Genomic DNA, 23,932 nt, shown 5'->3' on the forward strand with positions numbered 1-23,932 from the left:
GTTGTGGTTTTGATGCGTAGGTAAGAACGGTTCTTGCTCAGCCCGTAGCAGCCACGTAAAATTTGCAACAACAACGTAGAGGACGTCTAACTTGTTTTTGCAGGGCATGTTGTGATGTGATATGGTCAAGACGTGATGCTATATTTTATTGTATGAGATGATCATGTTTTGTAACCGAAGTTATCGGCAACTGGCAGGAGCCATATGGTTGTCGCTTTATTGTATGAAATGCAAACGCCCTGTAATTGCTTTACTTTATAACTAAGCGGTAGCGATAGTCGTAGAAGCAATAGATGGCATAACGACAACGATGCTACGATGGAGATCAAGGTGTCGCGCCGGTGACGATGGTGATCACGACGGTGCTTCGGAGATGGAGATCACAAGCACAAGATGATGATGGCCATATCATATCACTTATATTGATTGCATGTGATGTTTATCCTTTATGCATCTTATCTTTCTTTGATGGATGGTAGCATTTTAAGATGATCTCTCACTAAAAATTATCAAGAAAAGTTCTCCCTGAGTATGCACCGTTGCGAAAGTTCTTCGTGCTGAGACACCACGTGATGATCGGGTGTGATAGGCTCTATGTTCAAATACAACGGGTGCAAAACAGTTGCACACGCGGAATACTCAGGTTAAACTTGATGAGCCTAGCATATAACAGATATGGCCTCGGAACACGGAGACCGAAAGGTCGAACGTGAATCATATAGTAGATATGATCAACATAGTGATGTTCACCATTGAAACTACTCCATCTCACGTGATGATCGGACATGGTTTAGTTGATTTGGATCACGTGATCACTTAGATGACTAGAGAGATGTCTGTCTAAGTGGGAGTTCTTAAGTAATATGATTAATTGAACTTAAATTTATCATGAACTTAGTACCTGATAGTATTTTGCTTGTCTATGTTTGTTGTAGATAGATGGCTCGTGCTGTTGTTCCGTTGAATTTTAATGTGTTCCTTGAGAAAGCAAAGTTGAAAGATGATGGTAGCAATTACACGGACTGGGTCCGTAACCTGAGGATTATCCTCATTGCTTCACAGAAGAATTACGTCCTGGAAGCACCGCTGGGCGCCAGGCCTGCTGCTGATGCAACTGACAATGTTAAGAACGTCTGGCAGAGCAAAGCTGATGACTACTCGATAGTTCAGTGTGCCATGCTTTACGGCTTAGAACCGGGTCTTCAACGACGTTTTGAACGTCATGGAGCATATGAGATGTTCCAAGAGTTGAAGTTAATATTTCAAGCAAATGCCCGGATTGAGAGATATGAAGTCTCCAGTAAGTTCTATAACTGTAAGATGGAGGAGAATAGTTCTGTCAGTGAACACATACTCAAAATGTCTGGGTATAATAATCACTTGATTCAACTGGGAGTTAATCTTCCTGATGATAGTGTCATTGACAGAATTCTTCAATCACTGCCACCAAGCTACAAGAGCTTCGTGATGAACTATAATATGCAAGGGATGGACAAGACTATTCCCGAGCTCTTCGCAATGCTAAAAGCCGCGGAGGTAGAAATCAAGAAAGAGCATCAAGTGTTGATGGTCAACAAGACCACCAGTTTCAAGAAAAAGGGCAAAGGGAAGAAGAAGGGGAACTTCAAGAAGAATAGCAAACAAGTTGCTGCTCAAGAGAAGAAACCCAAGTCTGGACCTAAGCCTGAGACTGAGTGCTTCTACTGCAAGCAGACTGGACACTGGAAGCGGAACTGCCCCAAGTATTTGGCGGATAAGGATGGCAAAGTGAACAAAGGTATATGTGATATACATGTTATTGATGTGTACCTTACTAATGCTCGCAGTTGTACCTGGGTATTTGATACTAGTTCTGTTGCTAATATTTGCAACTCGAAACAGGGACTATGGATTAAGCGAAGATTGGCTAAGGACGAGGTGACGATGCGCGTGGGAAATGGTTCCAAAGTCGATGTGATCGCGGTCGGCACGCTACCTCTACATCTACCATCAGGATTAGTTTTAGACCTAAATAATTGTTATTTGGTGCCAGCATTGAGCATGAACATTATATTTGGATCTTGTTTGATGCGAGATGGTTATTCATTCAAATCAGAGAATAATGGTTGTTCTATTTATATGAGTAATATCTTTTATGGTCATGCACCCTTGAAGAGTGGTCTATTTTTATTGAATCTCGATAGTAGTGATACACATATTCATAGTGTTGAAACCAAAAGATGCAGAGTTGATAATGATAGTGCAACTTATTTTGGCACTGCCGTTTAGGTCATATCGGTATAAAGCGCATGAAGAAACTCCATACTGATGGACTTTTGGAATCACTTGATTATGAATCACTTGGTACTTGCAAACCGTGCCTCATGGGCAAGATGACTAAAACGCCGTTCTCCGGAACTATGGAGCGAGCAACTGATTTGTTGGAAATCATACATACTGATGTTTGTGGTCCAATGAATACTGAGGCTCGCGGCAGGTATCGTTATTTTCTCACCTTCACAGATGATTTGAGCAGATATGGGTATATCTACTTAATGAAACACAAGTCTGAAACATTTGAAAAGTTCAAAGAATTTCAGAGTGAAGTGGAAAATCATCGTAACAAGAAAATAAAATTTCTACGATCTGATCGTGGAGGAAAATATTTGAGTTATGAGTTTGGCTTACATTTGAAACAATGCGGAATAGTTTCGCAACTCATGCCACCCGGAACACCACAATGAAATGGTGTGTCCGAACATTGTAATCATACTTTACTAGATATGGTGCGATCTATGATGTCTCTTACTGATTTACCTCTATCGTTTTGGGGTTATGCTTTAGAGACGGCCGCATTCACGTTAAATAGGGCACCATCAAAATCCGTTGAGACGACGCCTCATGAACTGTGGTTTGGCAAGAGACCAAAGTTGTCGTTTCTTAATGTTTGGGGTTGCGATGCTTATGTGAAGAAACTTCAACCAGATAAGCTCAAACCCAAATCAGAGAAATGTGTCTTCATAGGATACCCAAAAGAGACTGTTGGGTACACCTTCTATCACAGATCTGAGGGCAAGATTTTCGTTGCTAAATTCGGATCCATTCTAGAGAAGGAGTTTCTCTCGAAAGAAGTGAGTGGGAGGAAAGTAGAACTTGATGAGGTAACTGTACCTGCTCCCTTATTGGAAAGTAGTCCATCACAAGAACCGGTTCGTGTGACAACTACACCAATTAGTCAGGAAGCTAATGATATTGATCATGAAACTTCAGATCAAGTTTCTACTGAACCTCGTAGGTCTACCAGAGTAAGATCCGCACCAGAATGGTACGGTAATCCCATTCTGGAAGTCATGTTACTTGACCATGGCGAACCTACGAACTATGAGGAAGCGATGATGAGCCCAGATTCCGCAAAATGGCTAGAAGCCATGAAATCTGAGATGGGATCCATGTATGAGAACAAAGTATGGACTTTGGTTGACTTGCCTGATGATCCACAAGCCATTGAGAATAAATGGATCTTTAAGAAGAAGACTGACGCTGATGGTAATGTAACTGTCTATAAAGCTCGACTTGTTGCAAAAGGTTTTCGACAAGTTCAAGGGGTTGACTACAATTAGACTTTCTCACCCGTAGCGATGCTTAAGTCTGTCCAAATTATGTTAGCAATTGCTGCATTTTATGATTATGAAATTTGGCAAATGGATGTCAAAATTGCATTCTTGAATGGATTTCTGGAAGAAGAGTTGTATATGATGAAACCAGAAGGTTTTGTCGATCCAAAAGGTGCTAACAAAGTGTGCAAGCTCCAGCGATCCATTTATGGACTGGTGCAAGCATCTCGGAGTTGGAATAAACGCTTTGATAGTGTGATCAAAGCATATGGTTGTATACAGACTTTTGGAGAAGCCTGTATTTACAAGAAAGTGAGTGGGAGCTCTGTAACATTTCTGATATTATATGTAGATGACATATTATTAATTGGAAATGATATAGAATTTCTGGATAGCATAAAGGGATACTTGAATAAAAGTTTTTCAATGAAAGACCTCGGTGAAGCTGCTTACATATTGGGCATCAAGATCTATAGAGATAGATCAAGACGCTTAATTGGACTTTCACAAAGCACATACCTTGATAAAGTTTTGAAAAAGTTCAAAATGGATCAGGCAAAGAAAGGGTTCTTGCCTGTATTACAAGGTGTGAAGTTGAGTCAGACTCAATGCCCGACCACAGCAGAAGATAGAGAGAAAATGAAAGATGTTCCCTATGCTTCAGCCATAGGCTCTATCATGTATGCAATGCTGTGTACCAGACCTGACGTATGCTTAGAAATAAGCTTGGCAGGGAGGTACCAAAGTAAGCCAGGAGTGGATCACTGGACAGCGGTCAAGAACATCCTGAAATACCTGAAAAGGACTAAGGATATGTTTCTCGTATATGGAGGTGACAAAGAGCTAGTCGTAAATGGTTACGTTGATGCAAGCTTTGACACTGATCCAGACGATTCTAAATCGCAAACCGGACATGTGTTTTTATTAAATGGTGGAGCTGTAAGTTGGTGCAGTTCTAAACAAAGCGTTGTGGCGGGATCTACATGTATAGCGGAGTACATAGCTGCTTCTATGACAATACTGGTGCAATTGCCTTGGCATAGGAATCCAGATTTCACAAGAGGACCAAGCACATCAAGAGACGCTTCAATTCCATCCGGGACCAAGTCCAGGTGAGAGACATAGAGATTTGCAAGATACATACGGATCTGAATGTTGCAGACCCATTGACTAAGCCTCTTCCACGAGCAAAACATGATCAGCACCAAGACTCCATGGGTGTTAAAATCATTACTGTGTAATCTAGATTATTGACTCTAGTGCAAGTGGGAGACTGAAGGAAATATGCCCTAGAGGCAATAATAAAGTTATTATTTATTTCCTCATATCATGATAAATGTTTATTATTCATGCTAGAATTGTATTAACCGGAAACATGATACATGTGTGAATACATAGACAAACATAACGTCACTAGTATGCCTCTACTTGACTAGCTCATTAATCAAAGATGGTTATGTTTCCTAAACATAGACATGTGTTGTCATTTGATTAACGGGATCACATCATTAGGAGAATGATGTGATTGACATGACCCATTCCGTTAGCCTAGCACTTGATCGTTTAGTATGTTGCTATTGCTTTATTCATGACTTATACATGTTCCTGTAACTATGAGATTATGCAACTCCCGTTTACCGGAGGAACACTTTGTGTGCTACCAAACATCATAACGTAACTGGGTGATTATAAAGGAGATCTACAGGTGTCTCCGAAGGTACATGTTAGGTTGGCGTATTTCGAGATTAGGTTTTGTCACTCCGATTGTCGGGGAGGTATCTCTGGGCCCTCTCGGTAATGCACATCACTATAAGCCTTGCAAGCAATGTAGCTAATGAGTTAGTTACGGAATGATGCATTACGTAACGAGTAAAGAGACTTGCCGGTAACGAGATTGAACTAGGTATTGGATACCGACGATCAAATCTCGGGCAAGTAACATATCGATGACAAAGGGAACAAAGTATATTGTTATGCGGTTTGACCGATAAAGATCTTCGTAGAATATGTAGGAGCCAATATGAGCATCCAGGTTCCGCTATTGGTTATTGACCGAGAATAGTTCTAGGTCATGTCTACATAATTCTCGAACTCGTAGGGTCCGCACGCTTAACATTACGATGACAGTTTTATTATGAGTTTATAAGTTTTGATGTACCGAAGGTTGTTCAGACTCCCGGATGTGATCACGGACATGACGAGGAGTCTCAAAATGGTCAAGACATAAAGATTGATATATTGGAAGCCTATATTTGGATATCGGAATGGTTCTGGGTGAAATCGGGATTTTACCGGAGCACCGGGGTGTTACCGGAACCCTCTCGGGGGTTATTGGGCCTTCATGGGCCCTAAGGGAGAAGAGGAGAGGAGGCAAGAGGTGGGCTGCGCCCCCTCCCCTTCCTAGTCCGAATAGGACAAGGAGAGGGGGGCGGCGCCCCCCCTTTCCTTCCCCTCTTCCTCCTCCTCCCCCCTTCTCCTTCTCCAACTAGGAAAGAAGGGAGTCCTACTCCCGGTGGGAGTAGGACTCCCCCTTGGTGCGCCCTCCTTGGCCGTCCGCCCCCTCCTGTTGGGGAACGTAGCAGAAATTCAAAAAATTTCCTATGTATCACCAAGATCTATCTATGGAGAGACCAGCAACGAGGGGAAGGAGAGTGCATCTACATACCCTTGTAGATCGCTAAGCGGAAGCGTTCAAGTGAACGGGGTTGATGGAGTCATACTCGTCGTGATCCAAATCACCGATGACCAAGTGCCGAACGGACGTCACCTCCGCGTTCAACACACGTACAGCCCGGTGACGTCTCCCATGCCTTGATCCAGCAAGGAGAGAGGGAGAGGTTGAGGAAGACTCCATCCAGCAGCAGCACAACGGCGTGGTGGTGGTGGAGGAGCGTGGCTATCCTGCAGGGCTTCGCCAAGCACCACAGAAGAGGAGGAAGAAGAGACGCAGGGCTGCACCAACGAGAGATCGAATCGCGTGTGTATGGGCAACCCTAGGCCTCACTATATATAGGGGAGAGGGAGGAGGGTGAGCCCCCTCTAGGGTTCCCACCCCTAAGGGGGGGCGGCAGCCCTAGATGGGAAAGGGGAGGCGGCCAAGAGGGGGAGAGAGGGAGGCGCCCCCTAGGGTGGGCCTTAGGCCCATCTAAGCCTAGGGTTTCCCCCTTTTTTCCTCCTAGCTGCCCCTTGGGCTTTGTGGGAGGCGCACCAGCCCACTCAGGGGCTGGTCCCTCACCACTCTTGGCCCATGCAAGCCTTCGGGGCTTGTGGCCCCACTTGGTGGACCCCCGGGACCCTCCCGGTGGTCCCGGTATGTTACCGATAACCCCTGACACTTTTCCGGTGACCAAAACAGGACTTCCCATATATAAATCTTTACCTTCGGACCATTCCGGAACTCCTCATGACATCCGGGATCTCATCCGGGACTCCGAACAACATTCGGTAACCACATACAAACTTCCTTTATAACCCTAGCGTCATCGAACCTTAAGTGTGTAGACCCTACGGGTTCGGGAGAATTGAAGACATGACCGAGACGTTCTCCGGTCAATAACCAACAGCGGGATCTGGATACCCATGTTGGCTCCCACATGTTCCACGATGATCTCATCGGATGAACCACGATGTCAAGGACTTAATCAATCCCGTATGCAATTCCCTTTGTCTAGCGGTATTGTACTTGCCCGAGATTCGATCGTCGGTATATCGATACCTTGTTCAATCTCGTTACCGGCAAGTCTCTTTACTCGTTCCGTAACACATCATCCCGTGATCAACCCCTTGGTCACATTGTGCACATTCTGATGATGTCCTACCGAGTGGGCCCAGAGATACCTCTCCGTTTACACGGAGTGACAAATCCCAGTCTCGATTGGTGCCAACCCAACAGACACTTTCGGAGATACCTGTAATGCACCTTTATAGCCACCCAGTTACATTGTGACGTTTGGTACACCCAAAGCATTCCTACGGTATCCGGGAGTTGCACAATCTCATGGTCTAAGGAAAAGATACCTGACATTAGAAAAGCTTTAGCATACGAACTACACGATCTTTGTGCTAGGCTTAGGATTGGGTCTTGTCCATCACATCATTCTCCTAATGATGTGATCCCGTTATCAACGACATCCAATGTCCATAGCCAGGAAACCATGACTATCTGTTGATCACAACGAGCTAGTCAACTAGAGGCTCACTAGGGACATATTGTGGTCTATGTATTCACACGTGTATTACGATTTCCGGATAATACAGTTATAGCATGAATAAAAGACTATTATCATGAACAAAGAAATATAATAATAACACTTTTATTATTGCCTCTAGGGCATATTTCCAACAGTCTCCCACTTGCACTAGAGTCAATAATCTAGTTCACATCACCATGTGATTAACACTGACAGGTCACATCACCATGTGACCAACATCCAAAGAGTTTACTAGTGTCACTAAACTAGTTCACATCTTCATGTGATTAAGACTCAATGAGATCTGGGGTTTGATCATGTTCTTCTTGTGAGAGAGGTTTTAGTCAACGGGTCTGAACCTTTCAGATCCGTGTGTGCTTTACAAATCTCTATGTCATCTCCTAGATGCAACTACCACGCTCTATTTGGAGCTATTCCAAATAACTGTTCTACTTGGAGCTATTCTAAATTGTTGCTCCATTATACGCATCCGGTATCTCTTAACAGAGCTATCCGGATAGGTGTTAAGCTTGCATCGACGTAACCCTTTACGACGAACTCTTTTACCACCTCCATAATCGAGAAAATTCCTTAGTCCACTAGTTACTAAGGATAACTTTGACCGCTGTCCTGTGATCCATTCTTGGATCACTCTTGTACCCCTTGACTGACTCATGGCAAGGCACACTTCAGGTGCGGTACACAGCATAGCATACTGTAGAGCCTACGTCTTAAGCATAGGGGACGACCTTCGTCCTTTCTCTCTATTCTGCCGTGGTCGAGCTTTAAGTCTTAACTTCGTACCTTACAACTCAGGCAAGAACTCCTTCTTTGACTGATCCATCTTGAACACCTTCAAGATCATGTCAAGGTATATGCTCATTTGAAAGTACCATTAAGCGTTTTTGATCTATCCTTATAGATCTTGATGCTCAACGTTCAAGTAGCTTAATCCAGGTTTTCTATTTGAAAAACACCTTTCAAATAACCCTATATGCTTTCTAGAAATTCTACATCATTTCTGATCAGCAATATGTCAACAACATATACTCATCAGAAATTCTGTAGTGCTCCCACTCACTTCTTTGGAAATACAAGTTTCTCATAAACTTTGTATAAACCTAAAATCTTTGATCATCTTATCAAAGTGCACATTCCAACTCCGAGATGCTTACTCCAGTCCATGGAAGGATCGCTGGAGCTAGCATACCTTTTAGCATCCTTAGGATCGACAAAAACTTTCTTGATTGTATCACATACAACCTTTCCTCACGAAAACTGGTAAGGAAACTCGTCTTGACATCCATCTGCCAGATTTCATAAATGCAGCTAATGCTAACATGATTCTGACGGACTTAAGCATCGCTACGGATGAGAAAATCTCATCGTAGTCAACTCCTTGAACTTGTGAAAAACTCTTCGCCACAAGTCGAGCTTCATAGACGGTGACATTACCGTCCACGTCTGTCTTCTTCTTAAAGATCCATTTATCTCAATGGCTTGCCGATCATCGGGTAAGTCCACCAAAGTCTATGCTTTGTTCTGATACATGGATCCTATCTCGGATTTCATGGCTTCTAACCATTTGTCGGAATTTGGGCCCACCATCGCTTCTCCATAGCTCGTAGGTTCATTGTTGTCCAGCAACATGACCTTCAAGACAGGATCACCGTACCACTCCGAAGTAGTACGCGTCCTTGTCGTCCTACGAGGTTCGGTAGTGACTTGATCCGAAGCTTCATGATCACTATCATAAGCTTCTACTTCAATTGGTGTAGGTGCCACAGGAACAACTTCCTATGCCCTGCTACACACTAGTTGAAATGACGGTTCAATAACCTCATCAAGTCTCCACCATCCTCCCACTCAACTCTTTCGAGAGAAACCTTTCCTCGAGAAAGGACCCGATTCAAGAAACAATCCATATTGCTTTCGGATCTGAATTAGGAGGTATACCCAACTGTTTTGGGTGTCCTATGAAGATGTATTTTATCCGCTTTGGGTTCGAGCTTATCAATCCTGAAACTTTTTCACATAAGCGTCGCAGCCCCAAACCTTTAAGAAATGACAACTTAGGTTTCTCTAAACCATAATTCATACAGTGTCATCTCAACGGAATTACGTGGTGCCCTATTTAAAGTGAGTGCGGTTGTCTCTAATGCCTAACCCATGAACGATAGTGGTAATTCGATAAGAGACATCATGGTACGCACCATATCTAATAGGGTGCAACTATGATGTTCGGACACACCATCAAACTATGGTGTTCCAGGCGGTATTAATTGTGAAACAATTTCCACAATGTCTTAATTGCGTGCCAAAGCTCGTAACTCAGATACTCATCTCTATGATCTTATCATAGACATTTTATCCTCTTGTCACGATGATCTTCAACTTCACTCTGAAATTACTTGAACCATTCAATAATTCAGACTTGTGTTTCATCAAGTAAATATATTCAACATCTACTCGAATCATCTGTGAAGTAAGAACATAACGATATTCACTGCATGCCTCAGCACTCATTGGACTACACACATCAAAATGTGTTACTTCCAACAAGTTGCTATCTTGTTCCATTTTACTGAAACCGAGGCTTTTCAGTCATCTTGCCCATGTGGTATGATTTGCATATCTCAAGTGATTCAAAATCAAGTGAGTCCAAATGATCCATCTGCATGGAGTTTCTTCATGCGTATACACCAATAGACATGGTTCGCATGTCTCAAACTTTTCAAAAACGAGTGAGTCCAAAGATCCATCAACATGGAGCTTCTTCATGCGTTTTATACCATTATGACTTACATGGCGTGCCACAAGTAAGTGGCACTATCATTACTATCTTATTTCTTTTGGCATGAAAATGTGTATCACTACGATCGAGATTCGATAAACCATTCATTTAGGTGCAAGACCATTGAAGGTATTATTCAAATAAACAGAGTAACCATTATTCTCCTTAAATGAATAACCGTATTGCGATAGACATAATCCAATCATGTCTATGCTCAACGCAAACACCAAATAACAATTATTTAGGTTTAACACCAATCTCGTTGGTAGAGGGAGCGTGCGATGCTTGATCACATCAAGCTTGAAAAAAAACTTCCAACACATATCGTCAGCTCACCTTTAGCTAGTCTCCGTTTATTCCGTAGCTTTTATTTCGAGTTACTAACACTTAGCAACCGAACCGGTATCTAATACCCTGGTGCTACTAGGAATACTAGTAAAGTACACATTAACATAATGTATATCCAATATACTTCTATCGACCTTGCCAGCCTTCTCATATACCAAGTATCTAGGGTAATTCTGCTCCAGTGGCTGTTCCCCTTATTACAGAAGCACTCAGTCTCGGGTTTGGGTTCAACCTTGGGTTTCTTCACTAGAGCAGCAGCTGAATTGCCGTTTCATGAAGTATCCCTTCTTGCCCTTGCCCTTCTTGAAACTAGTGGTTTCACCAACCATCAACAATTGATGCTCCTTCTTGATTTCTATTTTCGCGGTGTCAAACATCGCGAATATCTCAAGGATCATCATATATGTCCCTGATATATCATAGTTCATCACGAAGCTCTAGCAGCTTGGTGGTAATGACTTCGGAGAACCATCACTATTTCATCTGGAAGATCAACTCCCACTCGATTCAAGCGATTGTTGTACTCAGACAATCTGAGCACAAGCACAACAATTGAGCTTTTCTCCTTAGTTTGCAGGCTAAGAAAATCGTCGGAGGTCTTATACCTCTTGACGTGGGCACGAGCCTGAAATCCCAATTTCAGCCCTCGAAAACATCTCATATGTTCCGCGACGTTTCGAAAACGTCTTTGGTGCCTCAAATCTAAACCGTTTAACTGAACTATCACGTAGTTATCAAAACGTGTATGTCTGATGTTCGCAACATCCACAAACGATGTTTGGGGTTCAGCACACTAAGCGGTGCATTAAGGACATAAGCTTTTTACTGTCCGCATAATCGCTACTGTCAACTTTCAACCATATTTTCTCTAGGAACATATCTAAACAATGGAACTAAAGCGTGAGCTTACGACATAATTTGCAAAGATCTTTTGACTATGTTTAGGATAATTAAGTTCATCTTATGAACTCCCACTCAGATAGACATCCCTCTGGTCATCTAAGTGATTACATGATCTGAGTCAACTAGGCCGCGTCCGATCATCATGTGAGACGGACTAGTCATCATCGGTGAACATCTTCATGTTGATCGTATCTACTATACGACTCATGCTCGACCTTTCGGTCTCTGTGTTCCGAGGCCATGTCTGTACATGCTAGGCTCGTCAAGTTAACCCTAAGTGTTTTCGCGTGTGTAAATCTGTCTTACACCCGTTGTATGTGAACGTAAGAATCCATCACACCCGATCATCACGTGGTGCTTAGAAGCGACGAACTGTAGCAACGGTGCACAGTTAGGGGAGAACACTTCTTGAAATTGTTGTAAGGGATCATCTTATTTACTACCGTCGTTCTAAGTAAACAAGATGCATAAACATGATAAACATCACATGCAATCAAATAGTGACATGATATGGCCAATATCATTTTGCTCCTTTTGATCTCCATCTTCGGGGCTCCATGATCATCATCGTCACCGGCATGACACCATGATCTCCATCATCATGATCTCCATCATCGTGTTTCCATGAAGTCGTCTCGCCAACTTATTACTTCTACTACTATGGCTACCGGTTAGCAATAAAGTAAAGTAATTACATGGCGTTGTTCAATGACACGCAGGTCATACAATAAATAAAGACAACTCCTATGGCTCCTGCCGGTTGTCATACTCATCGACATGCAAGTCGTGATTCCTATTACAAGAACATGATCAATCTCATACATCACATATCATTCATCACATTCTTCTTGGCCATATCACATCACATAACATACCCTGCAAAAACAAGTTAGACGTCCTCTAATTGTTGTTTGCATGTTTTACGTGGCTGCTATGGGTTTCTAGCAAGAACGTTTCTTACCTACGCAAAACCACAATGTGATATGTCAATTGCTATTTACCCTTCATAAGGACCCTTTTCCTCGAATCCGTTCCGACTAAAGTGGGAGAGACTGGCACCCACTAGCCACCTTATGCACTTGGTGCATGTCAGTCGGTGGAACCTGTCTCACGTAAGAGTACGTGTAAGGTCGGTCCGGGCCGCTTCATCCCACAATACCGTCGAAACAAGATTGGACTAGTAACGGTAAGCATATTGAACAAAATAAACGCCCACAACTACTTTGTGTTCTACTCGTGCAAAGAATCTACGCAATAGACCTAGCTCATGATGCCACTGTTGGGGAACGTAGCAGAAATTCAAAAATTTTCCTACGTATCACCAAGATCTATCTATGGAGAGACCAGCAACGAGGGGAAGGAGAGTGCATCTACATACCCTTGTAGATCGCTAAGCGGAAGCGTTCAAGTGAACGGGGCTGATGGAGTCATACTCGCCGTGATCCAAATCACCGATGACCAAGTGCCGAACGGACGGCACCTCCGCGTTCAACACACGTACATCCCGGTGACGTCTCCCATGCCTTGATCCAGCAAGGAGAGAGGGAGAGGTTGAGGAAGACTCCATCCAGCAGCAGCACAACGGCGTGGTGGTGGTGGAGGAGCGTGGCTATCCTGCAGGGCTTCGCCAAGCACCACAGAAGAGGAGGAAGAAGAGACACAGGGTTGCACCAACGAGAGATCGAATCGCGTGTGTATGGGCAGCCCTAGGCCTCACTATATATAGGGGAGAGGGAGGAGGGTGCGCCCCCTCTAGGGTTCCCACCCCTAAGGGGGGGCGGCAGCCCTAGATGGGAAAGGGGAGGCGGCCAAGAGGGGGAGAGAGGGAGGCGCCCCCTAGGGTGGGCCTTAGGCCCATCTAAGCCTAGGGTTTCCCCCTTTTTTCCTCCTAGCTGCCCCTTGGGCTTTGTGGGAGGGGCACCAGCCCACTCAGGGGCTGGTCCCTCACCACTCTTGGCCCATGCAAGCCTCCGGGGCTTGTGGCCCCACTTGGTGGACCCCCGAGACCCTCCCGGTGGTCCCGGTACGTTACCGATAACCCCCGAAACTTTTCCGGTGACCAAAACAGGTTCCCATATATAAATCTTTACCTCCGGACCATTCCGGAACTCCTCGTGACGTCCGGGATCTCATCCGGGACTCCGAACAACATTCGGTAACCACATACAAACTTCCTTTATAACCCTAGCGTCATCGAACCTTAAGTGTGTAGACCCTACGGGTTCGGGAGACATGCAGACATGACCGAGACGTTCTCCAGTCAATAACCAACAGCGGGATCTGGATACCCATGTTGGCTCCCACATGTTCCACGATGATCTCATCGGATGAACCACGATGTCAAGGACTTAATCAATCCCGTATGCAATTCCCTTTGTCTAGCGGTATTGTACTTGCCCGAGATTCGATCGTCGGTATACCGATACCTTGTTCAATCTCGTTACCGGCAAGTCTCTTTACTCGTTCCGTAACACATCATCCCGTGATCAACCCCTTGGTCACATTGTGCACATTCTGATGATGTCCTACCGAGTGGGCCCAGAGATACCTCTCCGTTTACACGGAGTGACAAATCCCAGTCTCGATTGGTGCCAACCCAACAGACACTTTCGGAGATACCTGTAATGCACCTTTATAGCCACCCAGTTACGTTGTGACGTTTGGTACACCCAAAGCATTCCTACGGTATCCGGGAGTTGCACAATCTCATGGTCTAAGGAAAAGATACTTGACATTAGAAAAGCTTTAGCATACGAACTACACGATCTTTGTGCTAGGCTTAGGATTGGGTCTTGTCCATCACATCATTCTCCTAATGATGTGATCCCGTTATCAACGACATCCAATGTCCATAGCCAGGAAACCATGACTATCTGTTGATCACAACGAGCTAGTCAACTAGAGGCTCACTAGGGACATATTGTGGTCTATGTATTCACACGTGTATTACGATTTCCGGATAATACAGTTATAGCATGAATAAAAGACTATTATGATGAACAAAGAAATATAATAATAACACTTTTATTATTGCCTCTAGGGCATATTTCCAACACCTCCCCCTTGGCTCCTTTATATACGGGGGCAAGGGGGCACCTCTAGACACACAAGTTGATCTTCGTGATTGTTCCTTAGCCGTGTGCGGTGCCCCCCTCCACCATATTCCACCTCGGTCATATCGTTGCGGTGCTTAGGCGAAGCCCTGCGTCGGTAGAACATCATCATTGTCACCACGCCGTCGTGCTGACAAAACTCATCCCCAAAACCCTGCTGGATCGGAGTCCGGGGATCGTCATCGAGCTGAACGTGTGCTGAACTCGGAGGTGCCGTACGTTCGGTGCTTGGATCGGTCGGATCGTGAAGACGTACGACTACATCAACCACGTTGTCATAACGCTTCGCTTACGGTCTACGAGGGTACATGGACAACACTCTCCCCTCTCGTTGCTACGCATCAACATGATCTTGCGTGTGCGTAGGAATTTTTTTTGAAATTACTACGTTCCCCAACAGTCATGACTTTATTTAATGACGAATCCGCTATTTTGGAAGAGGTTTCAATTGATTATGATAACAAAGTTGCTATGTATGATGATTATTGTGATGACATGTATACTATCTTCGTCCACAATATCCCAATGTTTCTGATAAACAATGATGGGAAACCATCTAGCCCTGGAGCCTTGGTTGGACCCATCTGGAATAAGGCAGTCTTGATTTCTTCATTGGTATAGTCATTGTGCAACTATTCATTTATCTCTGTAGTTACTTTGCAGGGAATATTATTCAAGATTGATTCCAGGGAGTCACATGGTTCATAGGTGAACAAATTGGAGTAAAAATCATGTACCATACTTCTGATGCTGAGGATCTTCGTATAGTGATCCATCGGCTTTCCTCAAGAATTTAATTTTGTTGGCTCTTCTTCATGCCGAGGCACGACCATGGAAGAACGAGGTATTTCGGTCACCTTCACATAGCCAATTTTTTTTATCGTTGATTAGCCATGATTTCTTCTCTTTCGAACATCTCATATAGTCTCTTTTCCACTTCCTTTTACTCTTTGGAATATCCAGTAGCCAAACTATTTTTTCGTAAAGCAGCTAATTTATTTTCTAGCTTCTTTATCTCCTTTTTAACCAAACAAAAAGATTCTCTACCCCATAGTTGAAGGGTTGTTGACAATCTGTTTAGAGTAGACCAAGTATTACTCAGGGAAGGTGGATCCTCCTTTAGTTTCCTCCAGCTCTCATAGACTATTTGCATATAATTAGGTGCTCTCATCCAGGATGCTTTGAACTTGAAAGGTTGTAGTATAGGGTCGAAAGGTCCTTGGCATCCTGTCTTTAACATTGCCACCAAGATGGCGAAATGATCAGATGATGTCTCAGTAATGTTCTCAATAGTGCAATCATCGAAGAGTTGTAGGAAATCGCAATTTGTCACTGACCTATCTAATCTCACCCTAACATTACCCCCATTCTCTTGTTTGTTGGACCATTTTGGTCCAATGTACCCCAAATCCGTTAGCCCACAATCATCTAGGCAGTCTTAGAATAACATCATTTGATTGTCATCCCTTTCCCTAACACCCATGCGCTCATCTCCATGCAACACTTCATTGAGGTCTCCTACACATATCCATGGACTCTTCCGCTAAGCTTTCAAGGACCTGATATATACCAGGATTGGTGTCTTAATCGCCTTACGGGTTCACCAGAAATGAGAGTTGTACGCCATTTTGCACCATCTTCTGTTTTGACTAAAATATCTATAATCCTAGTGGAGAAGGCTTTTAGCGAGACCGAAATAGATGAAGACCAAAAAAGAACCAAGCCTCCACTCAAACCATCACTACTCACAACAAAAGAATGGGTGAATCCTAATGACCACATAAAGTTCCAAGCTCTTGAACCTCCCATCTTCGTCTCAGACAGGAAGATGAGGGAGGGACGAAATTTGCTCCCGAGCCATTTCAGTTCGCTAATTGTCACGTCCGTCCCTAAGTTGTGATAGTTCCAATATAGGAGACTCATTGCATATGGCGGGGCTGCTCTGCTGCAGTCGCCACCAGATCCGTCGATCCTGGTGTGAGAGTAAATATTTCCTTCTTTTGCTTCTTGTAGCAGACATTCAGACTTTCATCCCCACTTGGAACTAAAGCCGGATTGGTGTCACCAGCAATAACATCATATTTGTCTGTTGTTAAGGCCAGGTAAGAAGTCTTAGGCATCGATTTCTCTTAAGGATTTTGAATGAGCCCTTTGGGTTTGTATACCTTAGTCTGCTTTCTTTTCTGGCCCACTACTCTAGCAGCAGAGCTCCTTGCTCACATTACCTTCTTCTTAAGACTTTGGTTCTGTAACTTGTCAAAGACATAACCTCGCCTTGTAGATCATGTATCTTTACTCGTGAATTTCCTACTCAGGGTGGCTCTGACTCCCCTTTTTGTCCTCATGAAAAGATCTTCTACAACTTGACCGAGAGCTTTGCCGAGATTTTGAAATTGAGAAACTCTTTCTTCTATCATCCTTGTACTGCAACATAAGTCCCCCGCGTGTTGCATCTATGATTAGGTATAAACATGATCACTTTTTAAAAAGTCCCCCATGTATTGCAGCTCTTCTTTTTAGGAAAAAAAACGTGGCCGCTTTTTTAAGTCCCCGCGTGTTGCACTAGTTCGACGACTTGGGGAAGAAGGGCAAACCCTATTCGGCGCCGCAGACGCCGGTTAAGGGCAATTTTCCTAACCGGCGCGTGCAACCATGTTAGGTGGGCTGGCCCATTTATCTGTTTTAATTTGTATTTTTTTCAGTTTCCAAAAACACAAAAGAAGTGCGTGCGAGGTGAGTAGAACAGGTGACCTCCTGTTTCGAGGCGCAATGCACTAACCACCCCGCCACACGACCTCGTATGATCCTGTTCATCTTTCTCATTCTTTTATGACTTCTACTTTTTCTTTCCTTTTTTTCTTCTTCCTGGTTCAACAAACTTTTTCTGCGAAACTGATGAACCTTTTTCTAAAAGTTGATGAATAGTTTTTCAAATTTTGATGATCTTTTTTTTCAAATTTGATGAACTTTTTTCAAATCAATGAACTTTTTTCAAATTCGATTAACTTTTTCTCAAAATCATTGATTTTTGCTTCAAATTTAATGAACTTTTTCTCAAAATCATTGATTTTTGCTTCAAATTTAATGAACTTTTTCTCAAAATCTTTGATTTTTGTTTCAAATTTGATGAACTTTTTTTCAAAATCTTTGAACAATTTTCAAATTTGATGAACTTTTTCTCAAATTGGTGAACTTTATTTCAATGTCAATGAACTCTTTTTCAAATTGAAACTTTATTTAAATTTGTGAACGTTTTTCCTAATTCGATGAACTTTTTTTGAAATCGATGAACTTTTTGTCAAAAAATCGATGATTTTTTTAAAGTTGATGAGTTTTTTTTCAAATTCGATGAACTTTTTCCAAATTCTAGGTTTTAGTTTCGATGAACTATTTTCAAATTCACAAACTTTTTCCATTTTTGTGAACTTTTTTCGATTGGCAAAAACCTTTTTCAAAATTTTGATTTCTTTTAATTCATGGTTTTTGTGAATGCTTTTTCAAATTTATGTTTTCTTTATTCAAATAATTAATAGCTGATATGTAATACTACTATATGTTTAATTTTTGTACTAAAAGAAGGGTCGAATAGTGTTATTTCCTATAATCTAAGAAACAACAAAGTGAGCTTGTCCAAGTGGGTTAACGTGCGTGGCATTCAAATTGTCGGCGAGAGTTCGTTTCCTAATCCAGCTGAATAAACCTGGAGTTTTTTCCTTCGCGTTTTACCTTTCAGCAGTTTGCTGGGCCGGCCGGCTGCGCGTCGCGCGCGAGCCAGCGCCTACAGCGCTGAATAGGAGCTCCAGCGGGGGACTCTCAGAAAAAAAAAAGAGTTGCTCCGGCGGGTTGAAGCGCCTCTCCCAGGCTGGCTGGATGGGCCTGGCCCATTTGATGCAGGGTGGAACGGGTTTGCCTCTTCCCAGGTTCGAGTTCGACACGAAGGCCTCCGCGAAGACAAGTAGCTTCGTGCCCGTCCGGTCCCTGCGCCTACCTCAAACCACACTCCCCACCTTCTTGCGCCACAAGCCGGAGCAGACGATCCGCCGTCGACGCGACCTCCTCCGCCCGCCGGGATCGGTAAGCACCCCCGTTCGCTCCCTTATCCATACCCCCGTCTCTTCGCGCTCCGGCCGGCCGGGCGCATCGCTGCCCCCGCCGCCGCCGTCGCGCCCGTACTTGATTTAGGCGAGATCCGAAATCCGATCGAACCCTCCCCCTCGAGATGGCGTCGCCGGATCTCCGTAGTCGTCTCTGGCCTCCTTCCACGTAGCAGGTTTTCTTCGTCGTCCTCCGCTCCGCTGGACTGGCGTGGAGCTGGAGGATCCCCGGACCCTAGTCGATTTCTCTTCTCGGGGCCCACCTAACCTAAATATTGTTTTTACTGGGACGGATGCTACCACAGTTTGTCGCGAAATAGCTCGCTGTACGGTGGAAACTTTGGCGTTCGACTGAGTCCCTTGTCCCCTAGATGCTGGGTCTGCTCCTGGAGTTAGTGAAAACCTGCATCTCTAGTGTTGCGTGGAAATCACATCTTGGTGCCAAGTGTAATAAACCAAAGCAAATTCCAGGTTTCCCCGTAGGCAGGTAGCTTCATTTGCAAATCTGTAACATGCACCTTCTGATACCATGTCCTAAGTACAAATTGTTTTACAATACGATGTTCACCAGGTGTCTTGCAACCCGTCAAAATGCCTTGCAGTCTGAATAATGCCCGCAATCTTGTTACTCCCTCCTATCCATATTACTTGCCGCTGCTTTAGTACAAGTAATATGGATCGGAGGGAGTACATAATGCTAGCTTGTACTGCTTATTCTTAAATATCATTCTTGTTTATTTATTTTTCCAGGAGACGACTTATTCTTAAATATCATTCTTGTTTATTTATTTTTCCAGGAGACGACTATATAGACGGTCTAGAGGTTGAAGCAACTTAACAATGAGTAGCATAGGAACTGGGTATGATCTGTCCGTCACCACTTTCTCCCCGGACGGACGTGTCTTCCAGGTCGAGTATGCTGGCAAGGCCGTCGACAACAGCGGGTTTGATATACTTCTTTCCACTATTTTCTTGGCCTTTTCTAGCTGCCCAACTTCATACTGAAATTTGGATATTTCTCTGTAGGACGATCGTTGGGATCAAATGCAAAGATGGAATTGTCCTTGTAAGTGATTATTGCTGGATATACTTTTGCCCAGATGTGGTGCTTTTTTGTGTGATAACCTTTTAAAATGTTGGTCTGTAGGGTGTGGAGAAGCTGATAACATCAAAGATGATACTTGCTGGGTCGAACCGGAGACTTCATTCCGTGCACCGAAACTCTGGCTTGGTAATTTGTCTTCCTTTTTATACATTTAGGGTGGTCTGTCTCTGAAAGTCCTAAGGTTGATATGTGAGTGAGTCATGTATTCTGCAGTGTTCTCTGTCATGTCATTTTTTATTACCATTCTTGTTCTTGTAACGACTTCCATTTGGTAAATATAAGTTAATCCGAGTTCTCATTTTCAGGCTGTGGCTGGGTTAGCAGCAGACGGTAGGCAGATAGTCTCAAGAGCAAAGTCAGAAGCAGCCAATTATGAAAAGTGAGAATTATTAGACTTTTGATTTCCATCCAAATTCTTTTTATAGAATTGTAACTTTAAGTTGTATCCACCAGGGTATACGGAGAACCCATGCCTGTAAAGGAATTAGCTGATCGTGTTGCTAGCTATGTTCATCTGTGTACACTCTACTGGTGGCTCAGGTAAGGCAGACAACATGTTCTTGTTCAAGAAGGTTTTTGCCCTAAACATTTTACATGATAGTTTGATACAATTTAAACTCCTGTCTCAGGCCTTTTGGCTGTGGAGTTATTCTTGGAGGCTATGATAGGGATGGGCCACAGCTCTACATGATCGAACCTTCAGGCCTCTCCTATGTGAGTTCTCAATCTAACACCTGGTAGTTCTTCCATTTTACAGTGACCAGACAACTTTGTTTACATGGAGTCATGGATTAAGATGTGCAGTGTTTCTTTTAACAGCATTAGATCCAGTTGGAATTTATGACTCACTGATTGAATTTTTACAGAAATATTTTGGTGCTGCTCTGGGTAAAGGAAGACAAGCTGCAAAAACGTAAGCCAATTAATTGTTCATTAGTTTCTCATTGAATGATTTATGCAGTGCCCAATTTCTGTTTTGTTGCGAACTGCTAGAACTCCTAAAGCACGGCACATTCATCAAACATTAATTTAATAGTCCTGTAAAAACCATTTTAATTGTTCAAAGTAGACCCATTTAGAACATGCGGAGTAAGGATGCTATTTATGTTCCAAATTCTGAATGATCATCCGCATTTAGAGTTTGTGCTGGTAGTTGCTTAGCCATTTCATACTCAATGGGTGAAAAACGCTTATTTCATACTACCTCCGTTCCTAAATATAAGTCCTTCTAGAGATTTCAAATGGACTACCACATACGGATGTATATAGACATATTTTAGAGTGTAGATTCACTCATTTTGCTCCGTATGTAGTCACTTGTTGAAATATCTAGAAAGACAAACATTTAGGAACGGAGGGAGTATGTTAGATTTGCCACTACCAGAACACAGCTAAGGTGGTGTTTTGTTGTTCCTTGCCACAGTTTGCTACATATATGAGTTAGGCAAGTTTGACTCTGATAAGCTTGTGTTTTTTCTTTACCAAATTTTGGCACGCCACATTTTCTTAAAACTGCTCCCCACATGCCATGACACCAGATACATTTTTTGAGAAAACTTGCCACACCTGTTATGCACAATTTGCTTACCAAAAAAGTGGTTGTGTCTTGCCACACACCTGGCGCAAAGTTTAGTAAAACAAATAAAATATGCATAAAAGTAACCTAACAGGCCCCCAGTTTAGCATTTTGATAAATAACCGCTTCTTTACAGCTATAACAGTAATATTTTATGATAACTGGTAAGTGTAATTCTTTGAATTGACTAGCTTCCGCAGTGCAGAACCACAATGCCCAAAACTGGCCATTAATGCCAACGGACTAGATTATGGACGAGCATCATTTACATAGTTTAAACACATTGACCATTATTTCTTTGTCCTTTTATCGGTCTTTTCTGAGGTTTGGTTTTCAGGGAAAGAGTTTTAAATTAGCAAAACTTAACCCGTATCTACTTCTCCCCTTGTAACTTTTGTAGTCAGTAATCCATGTAGTTTCCGATACATTATCACATTGAGAGCTTTATTTTATGAAGAACTTGTGCCATTCAAAATGTTGAAGAATGCTCCCTTTAATTATTAGCAGCTGCTGTCAAATGTATCTACCCAGAATACTTATGATGATGTCTACTATGTATTTCTATTGGTCATAAAAGATGGTTCTGCATTCTGATGCGTCTATCTTAATGTTGTTCTACAGGGAGATTGAGAAATTGAAGCTTTCTGAGCTAACCTGCAGGGAAGGCATCGTTGAGGTTGCCAAGATGTATGTCCTAAATCTTTTGCCATATTTATCACTGGAATTTTTCTGTACTTAATGTCTAAAAAGCTTGTTTTGCAATATTTATCACCGCTGTATTTGCTGAAGCCTGAAGATGGCCAGTAGTTGGGAGTACTATTTAACAGTTATGGATATTCTCTCAAAAGAAACAACATGGTAGTTTAGTCATAGGAGGCATTCTTGTTCATACTTGTTTTTAATGTTGCTATCCTTTGGTGTCATGATTTATTTTTACAAGCAGTAGTTTTGGTTGCAATACTGTATGTAAGTTGGTGTACTCAAAATGATAACCTTCCTCTGCATGCAGAATTTATGGTGTACACGACGAAGCGAAAGACAAATCTTTTGAGCTGGAACTAAGCTGGGTATGTGAGGAATCTAACCGTCAGCACGAGAAGGTAATAAACGACCACTTATGGATGGACGGAATTTCACAGCCACCCGAGTCAGAGTCGACTTTGCTGAATTCCTTACTGACTTGCCATGTACACACAGGTTCCGAGTGATCTTCTGGAGCAGGCCAAGGCAGCAGCTCAGGCAGCGTTGGAAGAGATGGATGCTGACTGAGAAGAGACCCTGGTCCCGTTTGCTTTCGCGTGTGGTGTAATAGAGATACAGGACCAGTTGAGAATTTCATTTCAGTTCCAAAAACTAGCTCAGGTTGTTGTTGCTTCCGATTCCATCCCGGTCGAGGTAGCAAGCAGTCTGTCGTGTTGTTTGGGTGGGGTTCTAGCGAATTGAATCGTATTAAGCTTGCTGTGTTGGTCGCACTTAATCTTCTATTGAATCCTGAATGACCTGAAAATCTGTCTTGATTTATCTGCTACTTCGTTGCCATTACTCCAACCTTGAGGCTTGTGGAATGCGAGAAAATGGACATAGAACATGTGTTTACCTGAATTTTTTGATTCAACCTGAGATTAATGATTCAATTATTCATGCAGCTCATTTCCCGTATAAAAGCAAGATTTTGAGACGTACTGCGTTTGCATTGCATTAAGCAGTCTCTCTAGTAGATCCCTAAAACTTAAATTTGAGGAGCAAAAGTGATATCTGGGCAAAAGAGCCAACTAGCACATCCCTTAACCCAAAACTTACCCCTTTGCTCTCTCGTGCCAAAAGAGCCAACTAGCACATCCCATAAACCCAAAACTTCCCCTTTGCCCATAGTTTTGCTGCTTTTGGTGGAAGGAACAAGTTCCAGATTTCTTTTTTGAAAGATCCAGCGTCATACTGGCATTTCATTGATAAGCAGGAAGCAATGGAGAAAGATACAAAGGGCGAGGTGCAGGTCCTAGGACCAGTTTTGTTACAACACTATAACCTCGAAAACAAATGTTGGCCTAAACTTTCATGGTTGATCCCAAAAGGGTCGCTCCAGATGAATTGCTCCCGCTTGACGTCAAAGCTTGATGGCATGTTCAATGGCCTTGATGATGTCCTGCGCTGAAGCTGTCTTTCCTTTGAACACACACCTATTCCTTTCTTGCCAGATTTCCCAGCAAGTTAACAGC

The 23,932-nt window shown here is 43.0% G+C and overlaps 1 protein-coding gene across 1 annotated transcript; it reads left to right on the forward strand.

Annotated features, from left to right (window-relative positions):
• Nucleotides 1–18,867: 18,867 nt before the first annotated feature.
• LOC119311020 (proteasome subunit alpha type-3) lies at nucleotides 18,868–23,247 on the forward strand. Its single transcript, XM_037586646.1, has 11 exons — nucleotides 18,868–19,015; nucleotides 19,833–19,979; nucleotides 20,062–20,101; nucleotides 20,183–20,266; nucleotides 20,446–20,519; nucleotides 20,594–20,680; nucleotides 20,770–20,854; nucleotides 21,007–21,053; nucleotides 22,338–22,403; nucleotides 22,726–22,816; nucleotides 22,914–23,247. Exons 2-11 carry the CDS (start codon nucleotides 19,876–19,878, stop codon nucleotides 22,983–22,985), a joined length of 750 nt encoding a protein of 249 aa, XP_037442543.1. The 5' UTR covers nucleotides 18,868–19,015; nucleotides 19,833–19,875; the 3' UTR covers nucleotides 22,986–23,247.
• The last annotated feature ends 685 nt before the right edge of the window (nucleotides 23,248–23,932 follow it).

This window comes from Triticum dicoccoides, chromosome 5B (genome assembly GCF_002162155.2).
Source record: "Triticum dicoccoides isolate Atlit2015 ecotype Zavitan chromosome 5B, WEW_v2.0, whole genome shotgun sequence".
Taxonomy (NCBI): Eukaryota; Viridiplantae; Streptophyta; class Magnoliopsida; order Poales; family Poaceae; genus Triticum; species Triticum dicoccoides.

Excerpts from the sequence above, each read along its gene's own strand:
- LOC119311020 (XM_037586646.1), top strand. The coding sequence starts at position 19,876 with ATGAGTAGCATAGGAACTGGGTATGATCTGTCCGTCACCACTTTCTCC. Across the intron at positions 20,520-20,593 it reads GAAGCAGCCAATTATGAAAA|GGTATACGGAGAACCCATGC; the intron begins GTGAGAATTATT and ends TGTATCCACCAG. Across the intron at positions 21,054-22,337 it reads GGAAGACAAGCTGCAAAAAC|GGAGATTGAGAAATTGAAGC; the intron begins GTAAGCCAATTA and ends GTTGTTCTACAG.